Consider the following 9,757-nt stretch of genomic DNA (forward strand, 5'->3'; position numbering starts at 1 on the left):
TAGGTTGAGGTTGAATAACTATTAAGTGATGAGATTGTATTCTTTTTCCCATTTTGAACAATGAAGAGTGAAACAGGTAGTTGTTCATTATAGTGGAAATTCTCATTACCTTACGATATGGATAACTAGGGAAGCCTTGAATGCAGAAGTGAACTTTCAAGTATAGGGTACTACTATAATTAAGGTTCCATGTTGACCATAAAATTGTAAGAGATCTAATGTTGGATAATGGTGATAAATGGAATAATACGCATTTGTCTTCATTAAAATCTTGGCTCTCTTCTACGTATGCCATATTATCTTTTTGGGATACAACCAACCATGTTCCTTTTGAAGTGGGTATTGCAGCATTGTGGTATGTTCACGTGGCTGACTCCATGCATGACTTGTTCTTTTGTACAAGTTCATTTACTTACGGAAATTATTTTAGTTCTGACCAAATACATACTATACCTTAATCCGTGTAATGACTTTAAAATCCGTAACAAGAATGCATAAGCTATAAATGTTCAATTAATTTTGCTGCTGTTAAAATGAGAATCTGCTTGTACAATGCTTTTATTTTCTTCCAGTTAGGCTCAGAAGCTGGTTTACATAGTTCATTTCTGACATTTGTTTTATACAATGGCAGTGCTAATAGTTGTTATGCCAGAAATGCAGTGATTATTATAGTTGAAGTTATTTACATCATAAATTGAACAGTATATGATGAGTCCTTTTATATAAAAAGAGTGACATTTTAGTAATAAGTTTTAGAAATAATCATATATGGGGAGGGGAGGAGGGGGAGGGGGTCCATCAAACACCTACTCCAGATATTACTCGTTCTTCTCAATCAAGTTGATGCCGTAAGCCTCTATAGTATCCAGCGCTGTAAAGGTCACAAACAAGCATTATAAGTGTTAACATTTGCAATGTATGGCGTTCGAATTTTTATTTCTATTTTTATTCTTTTTTCCATCTTACCTGATGCAAAATCCTTCTCAAAAGAGAATAATGAAAAAGAAGTGAATACAAGAAAAAATTTATTTAGTCCATTAAAAAGGATTGCCTAATTGATTGTTGCAATTGGTGGCTGGTTTTGCTGATAACTATGGTGGTGGTTGAAGTTGTCCTTACGTGCAACATTTATATGTATGCCAGAGGAAAATAAAAAAGAAAAAGAAAAAAAATAATCATCCGATCACCTGGAATGTATACTTCAGGTTCCAAAGGCCTTAAGACACCTCTAGTCTGAATTTTCTTTGTCAGTAGAAGCTGCAAAAACCATATATAATTAACTCACCAACAACGTTTATTTTAGTAACATGAAAGACCAAGAATGATGCGGAGAGTACCAGCGCTCCAATTGCTACCGGAATACCAACAGTAAGGGCCATGGCACTTGTTGTTTTGCCATTGACAGTCTTACCAAATTCAAGCAAAGTTGCTCTGTGTTTCTTGGTAATTTGACTCTCCGGGTATTCTACCTCCACTTCATGGTATAAAAGCACCATATCCTGATTACAAATCAGATATTAATGTCTATGGTTATTTGCCGATGCATTTATTCATGTTGGTAAACAACACTTGGTTCTTCTTAATGGCAGATGAACTTGGGAGACTCAAATGCCGGAAATACGAACTAACAGAAGTATACCTTCTCTGTACCGGCATAGGATAACCTCTCTTCCATGCGGAAACATGCAACGTCAAATGCACTTTGGCAGGAAGTTGGGATTTCTTCTTGCTCAAGAAGTCCTAAGGATCTATATACAAAAAGATAGGTGAAAATGAAAATCTTTCAAATGAAAAGATAAATAGAGGTATAGAAAACTTACATGAGTGTTTTTGCTGTATTCATTGCAGTACTTTGTTCTTTGCAATGTCCTAGTGTTAATATCCTTTCCATAATTTCCTTCTCTCCTATCATTGGTTCTTCTGGATCTTCACTTGCAACATCTAGAAGTTTGAGCAAGAATTTTCTGAAAGTCGGTCTCTTTTCATTCTTCAACAAGGGATGAGTTTCATTGTTAAAGAAACCAATCCTAGAGAGTGTTCCCATGATCTGGCTGAAACCTGTACCTCAAGCTACCATAAATAAGTTCCAGAAAGACGAGCGAACAATTTACATGCTTAAAACACACTGAAAGCAGATTGGTTAATTTCATTTTGGAGACAGGACTGGTTCACCAAAAACTTACTAATGCAGTTTAAACACATTTTTTATTGAAACATCGAACATATATAAACCATGCCTTCATAGCGGAGGGTTCCACGGAAAATGGTGGATGCTTCAGATCCTATGCCATATAAATCCCCATAAAGTAGAGAGTTACGATTTGGGAGACATTCCAAAGCAAAAGCAGGAAAGTCAGCTATCCTTATTCTTGTAGCTGAATCATAAATACTGTCCCCTGTTCCAAAACAAAGCAGATGAAATCTTTATAAGCTAGGCTTCTCTAGGGATAATTCCAAGCATGTTGTTATTTGCCATGCATGAATACAGATTACAAAATCATTTGAAGACAAAAGAAAAATGAAGATAGAAAATACATCCTGTTTGTTGCTTTCTTGAAATTTTAACCCAACTTACTAAAATCTTACCATCAATGTGTATAGTTTCACCACAGTATTTGTAGGTTGCAGGATTTCTCCCAGCTCGGATAGCCCCTACAGGACTCCAGCTGACATAATTGATAATCAGTGAGTTCTTATGGCAACAATCATAAAATATTTCAACTACATTAAGAAGAGCAAGTTGTACTGCCGAGTTGAAAGCAAATACAAAAGTAGGTAGATTTAGAAGAACTTTTCTTTTTGGAAACATAGACTAACAGATACATGCCTCCTCTTGATCAAATCTAATTGAATCCATAATTGGTCATGTAAGTATTTACTCAAAAAGAGAGAATTCCCCAATTGTTAAACATTTTGCCACAACAACCATGTTATGAAGCTATTGATTAATAAGCCGTCTTTCTCAAGTCATTAATGCAGCAAACTAACATGTTCTTTTGACTAATTGTTTATCAAACCAGCCAGCTCTGAAAATACCAAAAATGTAGTTTTTATTTCTAAACCATGATGGTAAAAGACATTAAAAAAAAGTACCTAAATTTATATGCTAATGGATTGTTAGCAGCATCAGGAGATGGAAGTCCACCACAGTGAGAAATGAAAGACTTAATTTTCCCCTTCCGCATATGTGCTTCATTGATCATTTTCATTGCCATCATGTGATCTGGATCACCAGCCATATAATAAGAAATTCTGCGTATAGCTAGAGATATTTTCAAGCATCTAGAATTTTCAGTAACTTGTTTCGGCCAATGAGTTAAGACAAAAACAAGTGAACAATTAGTTGTGAAGGGATGATTTTTTATGACATATGCAATCTAGACGAAGCATTTATAATGACTTCTCTTGCAATCTTCTCAGGAAATAAGCTTATACAATAACTAAATTGGTGCAATGCCATGATCATAAATTCAAGGAATATTTCTCTCACAAGTGAAAACAAAAATTTAAACAGTTATTTATACCATGTATATCAACATAAAAGCACTAGTTTACAACTTCAATTATCAGAACAGATCTAACCTATTCCTGGATCCAATCCCATCTCCCCCAGGATAGTAATACCAGCATCTTTAGCCTTATCATTTAGCATTGACATTGAGCTATCAACATAGCTAGCAGTGACAAGATGCTTCTTCAGCTGCATCAAAAGACACATTAATTTACTCAGGTGGAAGCCTAGAACAAGGAGAGAATAATTATTTGCTAGAACTACACTTAAGAGGATTAACACAAAAAATAAATGTTTCTTCTAGATTCTGCCCAGAGACTTATGTATAAAGCAGTGGATCACAGTGGAAAAGATTTCCTAACATTACTTCTATTGTTGCCTTATCATCTGTTATACGCATGCTTTATCTAAAAGCTGCATAGTTTTATTTCTTTCTTCTGAAAACAATACATAGTATTCCAGTTCAATCTTGAATAGTTAACATAAAATACTGTAAATCACCTCAATGCAAGCATTTGCAACATTAATGTGACAACTAGCAGGGAGCAAGCTTATAACAACATCAACCTGCAGACATATATAAAGAAAAAATGTCAAGGTTAATCCGCCATCAAATACCCCCAAGAACACAAAATAGATATCGATGTGTAAAATCCTAAAATCCTAGTCTTCATTGACACATCAGAAAGCAATATTTAGAAATTTAAAGCTGCTTTTTCCAGCCAACTGCCATTTCAATCTCTTGTAAGAATCTCTCTTAAAGAATCAATTAAGATAACTGCATAATTATTTCCAAAATGACAATTATACCTGTGAAACATATTTATAAAGATTTTCATGATCCATCACATCAAGCTGAACTCCTCTTACATTTGGGATGCCTTTAACAATCTGCACTGATATTCTGATATCAGATCAACTATTCTTATGCAAAAACCAGTTCTGCTTCAATAATAGAACTAATGCAAAGGTAAATATTTTAGTAGGAAATAAAAGAAAAAAGAACCTGTTCTGCATCCTTCAGGTAGAGAGATCCGAGAATGACTTCAACTTCAGTTAGATCCTCAAAATCATCTTCAAGCAATGTCTTATACCATTGGCTGGATGAAATTCTTCCAATTGATGATAACACTTCGGCAGCTGGTTGACAGACCCTACCAGCACCAAGAATTAAAACTGCTGCCTTCTTTTTTGAGTCAGGCACCTTATTTATGCCATTCTCTTTTACTTCACCAAGCCTAAGTGAAATTTTGCTTGGATCTTGATTTAAAAATCCATGATCTTCATTAGGATTAGCAAGAGATGTTAGAGAATCAATTATTTGATCCAGAACAGCCTTATCATCTGCTCCAACCTGTTGAAAACCAATCACATTAATGCATCATTAATCAATACAGTTGACTAGTTTTATGTAACAATGGTAAGCCAAATGATATTTTCACCCAAAAAAGGCTACTCCAGGCATCGGCCTCTGGCCTTACTAGGTCCGCAACGGCCATGCCAATGACACAGAAAGAGGCATAGCAAAAGTCTAGAGAAATTAGACAGATTAAAATTTCAGTGTTCCATTTAGACTCAATGAGTGAAAAAACTAGATTTTCTTAAAGAAGAAATGAAATTACTCAGTACTACACTTCATAAAAAAGAACAGATTTGTGGGGGATATGTGAACTAAAGTACTAAACATATTTCGGTTTTTGAAATAGACAACCACTTACTTCAAGTTCTGAGGATGATATGTCATCAGCACACTGACCAACATGGCATTTAACTAAGTGGAAGGAGCCTCCTGCAGCTTCAATAGTATCTAAGGCCTCATTTATCAGAAATTTATCAAATAGGTGACCAGTCAGAGATATCTGCCAGTTACATTCAGTGTTCTTCATCAGACTATCAACTGCACACATTAATATGGAATGTACAACAAATGAATAGTAAAATGAAGCTCAGGAACAGACCAATATATTGTATCTCCTTTTCCTAGATAAAGAATCTGCTAGGTTGTCTGATACTTCCCTACAAGTCAAAAGACAGTGTATACATTAACTAAAAATAAAAATAAAATGGGGGCAAAAACCCAATCAAGTGATTGGAAAGGATAATTTTTACAAGCTTAAAGAAACACGAAAAAGAATGAAATATAGATCAGACACATACTCTGGTGATTCAGATTTCCGCATGCGGGGGATATATTCAAATAAAGGGGTTAGGGCACCTCCATATGCTATGCAAGCTCTCCTTAGGTGAGGTGGCAGGCTTGTAATGTCTGAAGTAGAAGCCAAATTTACGACAAATCGGGACAGTATGTTTCCAAAATGTTGGGAAGCCTAACCATAGTGGAATCGCATATTCAATCATTTCTTGAACTAAAGTATTCTTTATTGAATGAAATAAGGGAATTAGAAAATGAGAAGGCATCCACCTCTACTGCGAATTCTGTTGGAAGAATGTCAACAGCTAAACATAACACACCATTCCCCTCCAAGTCATCATCATGGTAGGAATTCTTTAGGGGATCATATCTAACAACAATGTTAAACAGAGAAATTTAAAAAACAAATGCAACTTGTAAATGTTTGGAGTTGACTTGAGTTTGGGAGGTGTATTGCAGCTATAAGACAGAAATTTGATGCTTTACATTCAAGAATAGAAAGGTTACTTTGACAAAGAACCTTTGGTTCTTTTCTGCTTTTTGGTAATCTTTTCTGTTTTTATCTTATTTTCTGGAACAGAAGAAAAATTCATGAAATGAATTTCATGAACATTATGACAACTCTGCAAAGTGCTCAACAATTAAATCTTGAGTGACTCTAAAGCATAACTATTATCACTTTCAAAAATAGATTCCATGGCAAATACTAGTATATGAAAATAAAATAAGTGACTTGCCTAAACTAGTGGGATGATTCAAATTTTTAACAAAAGTATACCTGAAGAAGGGTGAATCAATTGAGGTAGTTCGGTTAACAAACTCTAATGAGCCCCCTATATCACACGTTATGTCTGCTATTCCAACAAGTGGGCACCCCTTTCTTATTAAATCTTTAGTCTGTTCAGTGCTCAACAAACGGGGAAATCTCTGCTCCCAATACATGCAGTTGACTAAGATAGGTAAATGTGAGTAATAGTGCTTCTTAAGAAAAATCAATTCATCAACAAGCATTTGACGCCAAATATGGGTGGTAAGCATGATGGGACCTACCAATAACAGATGCATATGGTGCTACTTTTTCATGGAAAATTGGATTGTAATGTTCAGGATGTGCATAGTAGTCTGCCTGAAATAATCAAATAAGGAAAGGACACTAGATAAATATCTCAACCCCTGTTTTTAACGTATAAAGATCAGTGTTGTTAAATCAACTAAATAAGATTGAGAAGGTACAATAAAAATCAACAGAACGGTTAAAATAAATAAATAAGATAAGATAAAATTGTTACATTTACATTAAGCTAAAAAATAGAATCTAGGGATACTAATGCGGATTGCAGAGTATGAATGAAAAGAAATTAATATAAAATTCCAGAATTCATACTCGAGCAACTAACTCACCTTGTCAAACACTTTAGTTGGATCTTTGGGCTCAACAATGTCTTTGGCAGTCACAATACAGCCATAAACTTGGAAAACTCTTTTTGATGGACGGTGCAAGTGATCAGCATCCTAAAAAAGAATGTGCATGTGAGACAGCACCGAACTTATGTTACGAATGTGAAAAGCAACATGAAAAATGACAACATTCTATCTATTTACTGATCTAATCAAATTGATATATGAGGATGAATGCTATCATACCAATTTCTAAGCTCAAACATTATAAACTTTAATACCATATTGAAATTCTGTTTAAATTATAGGGATTGAATGGAAAGGGTAAAAGGAGAAAGGAAATAATATCTTTTTCAGTGAAAAGGCAATGAATAATCAGCACGCTGTGAAATGAAACACTGAACTACTACTCCTATTTGTGACTATAAGGAAAACTTACCGCTTCATGTAGGTTGCTTAGTTTACTTGGATCTACGAAGGTATGAGGAAGAAGCTTAAATATCTCCTGTGCTCCCAAACAAACTACAGAAAAGAAAGAGTTCAATAGTCAATATAAGAGTCACATTTCCAAATTAGTTAGGTACAAGTAGGCAAGACTTTTAAGAAATCATTAGTCCATTAATACACAGAGAAACATAATTAACATTTTGCATCATGTATGCTTATGAGAGGATAAGCCAAAATGCAAGGGCGGAGTATCATTTCAACATAGGAGCTGTACCATTTCCTGAACCAGTGAATACAAAAACTAGGGGACAGATTCCCAGTGGCAATCCCTGGGTTGCAATTTCTTCACCAATAGAAATCACAGCAGCTTTAGCAGCAGCCAACGAAGGGTACATGTAGGATGATCCCAATGATAAGAAAGGTGTTGAGTATCCAAGACTCAAGAACCCTGAGATATAAGAACAGAACAGACAATATGATATTAAGTTCACTAGGTGAAGACATTGAATTTGTAAATACTAGAATTGAAGTGTTAGGATTAGAAGAAACATACGCTGTCCTAATCCGCGTAAGAAGTCAATCATTCCAGCCCTACCAGCGAAATTCCCAAATGCAAGTAACCTCTTCCCATTATCCCCAGTAATTAACTCATAGTCATATAAGGATGCTCTCTCAGTTAGGATCTATAAAAATTGTTTTCGAGGATGTAAGTCGAAGAGAACGAAAATAAGTCATAAGTTCTTAAAAAAAAAAATTACCGCCACCAAATTCTAAAATTCAGAGCACATTCTGTTGAAGAATTACATATCATAATATACCTTGTCCAGCAAAGGCATATTTTCTTTCCGTGCTTTATTGGTATGGGAGAAAAAGGCATAAACTCTGTCACTGTAAAATCATCTCTAGCTACACAAAAAACACGTTCCAAAATTGTAGCACATAATTCTTATTGGTGTCTGAATCTTATTACTAATGATCCAACTCGAAGTTAAGAAAACCACCGCCACAAAATTCTGAAATTCAGAGCCACATTCAACTTGAAGAATTAGATATCATAATATACCTTGTCCAGCAAAGGCATGTTTTCTTTCTGTGCTTTATGGGTATGGGAGAAGAAGGCATAAGCTCTGTCGGGTAAAATCATCTCTAGCTGCACAAAAAACACATTCCAAAATTGCAGCACATAATTCTTATCAGTATCTGAATCTTATTACTAATAATCCAGCTCGAAGTTCGTGGTTGCCCCTCTCACCATGATTTTTTCATATCTTTTCCAAGACCAGATCGAAGAGATCTAACGAGGCCTTAATCTTTTAGACCAACTCAATGTTGATAATGACAAGTTCATAGCACATGCAAAACAATAATTAGAAAATAATGCAAGTTGAATTTGACCTTAGGTTGCTTGATGCCAAGGATGAGGCCACATTGTGACAAATCGTGTGAAATCTCACAGCCAACTTCTTCATATAGAGCATCATGGTGGATTCTCTTTGTGCTTGGCTGCACGATGATTCGAGACACACCACCACCGCCATGAAGTAATCTTGCACAGTGTGTTGGAGTCAACGGTGCCCTTCTCTCCCATTTGTTCACGGACTCAGCTAGGATCCCAACAACACCGTTCCCAAGCATTCTCCTTTCAAAGATCCTTCTACCTGCAATATAATCGTATCATATGTCAAATTCAATTGTGAATTATTCCAACCCAACAACAACAAATATTCATTCCCAGCAGCATTAATTAACTCAAACACAGCAACTACCACCACCTTAACAAAAAGTAAAATTCAAACTTCAACTAAGATGACAGAAAGAAGAGGGAGTGATCATATAACAGAGAAGCGAAGAGAGAACTAGAATGGATAACAGAATGAAGGACACGTACGTTTTCACTGCAGTTCAGTTCCTTCTTTCTGTTTCCTACGAAAGAATCAGTTGCTCTGGGAATTGTGTATATATATGTCAGCTTAGTTCAATCTTAATTATATTAAATAATACTATATTATCAAAATAGTTGAAATTTGGGTAATTTGGTCTACAAACGTGAACGATGAGGTGGTAAGATAAGTGCTCATAACATTGGCATGGCACTGATCAAAAGGAAAAGGAAAAGGAAAAGGAAAACGACAAGGCCGTGGTGGAACCCAATTGAAAGCGAAATGAGGTATCGATATTCCATCAAGATTCATATTATTCATAGTACTTGAAATGAAATAAAATAAAATAAAATAAAATATCAAAACTCA

The 9,757-nt window shown here is 35.2% G+C and overlaps 2 protein-coding genes across 3 annotated transcripts in view; one reads left to right on the top strand and one right to left on the bottom strand.

Moving 5' to 3' along the window:
- Positions 1 to 269, top strand: part of LOC107638431 — a gene marked incomplete at its 5' end in the record, with an annotated part of 2,169 nt that extends 1,900 nt beyond the window's left edge. The window contains 1 exon segment of the mRNA XM_016341692.1: positions 67 to 269.
- Positions 496 to 9,568, bottom strand: LOC107638430 (alpha-aminoadipic semialdehyde synthase). Of its 2 annotated transcripts, XM_016341691.2 has the most exons (26): positions 9,397 to 9,568; positions 8,904 to 9,166; positions 8,572 to 8,658; positions 8,062 to 8,191; positions 7,783 to 7,956; positions 7,501 to 7,583; positions 7,065 to 7,175; positions 6,714 to 6,789; positions 6,442 to 6,613; positions 5,934 to 6,033; positions 5,669 to 5,838; positions 5,470 to 5,527; positions 5,230 to 5,370; positions 4,518 to 4,865; positions 4,322 to 4,402; positions 4,013 to 4,078; positions 3,583 to 3,700; positions 3,094 to 3,223; positions 2,587 to 2,666; positions 2,238 to 2,396; positions 1,821 to 2,058; positions 1,640 to 1,748; positions 1,338 to 1,499; positions 1,188 to 1,257; positions 796 to 871; positions 496 to 746 (listed from the first exon to the last, which is right to left on the bottom strand). In XM_016341691.2, the coding sequence occupies exons 2-25, from the start codon at positions 9,141 to 9,143 to the stop codon at positions 819 to 821; spliced, it is 3,156 nt and encodes a 1,051-aa protein (XP_016197177.1). In that variant the 5' UTR covers positions 9,144 to 9,166; positions 9,397 to 9,568; the 3' UTR covers positions 496 to 746; positions 796 to 818. The 2 variants fall into 2 exon arrangements, with proteins under 2 accessions (XP_016197177.1, XP_020975923.1); XM_021120264.1 differs by lacking the exon at positions 9,397 to 9,568 and adding an exon at positions 9,281 to 9,298 and having other exon boundaries at positions 535 to 871.

This window comes from Arachis ipaensis, chromosome B04 (assembly GCF_000816755.2).
Source record: "Arachis ipaensis cultivar K30076 chromosome B04, Araip1.1, whole genome shotgun sequence".
NCBI classification, from domain to species: domain Eukaryota; kingdom Viridiplantae; phylum Streptophyta; class Magnoliopsida; order Fabales; family Fabaceae; genus Arachis; species Arachis ipaensis.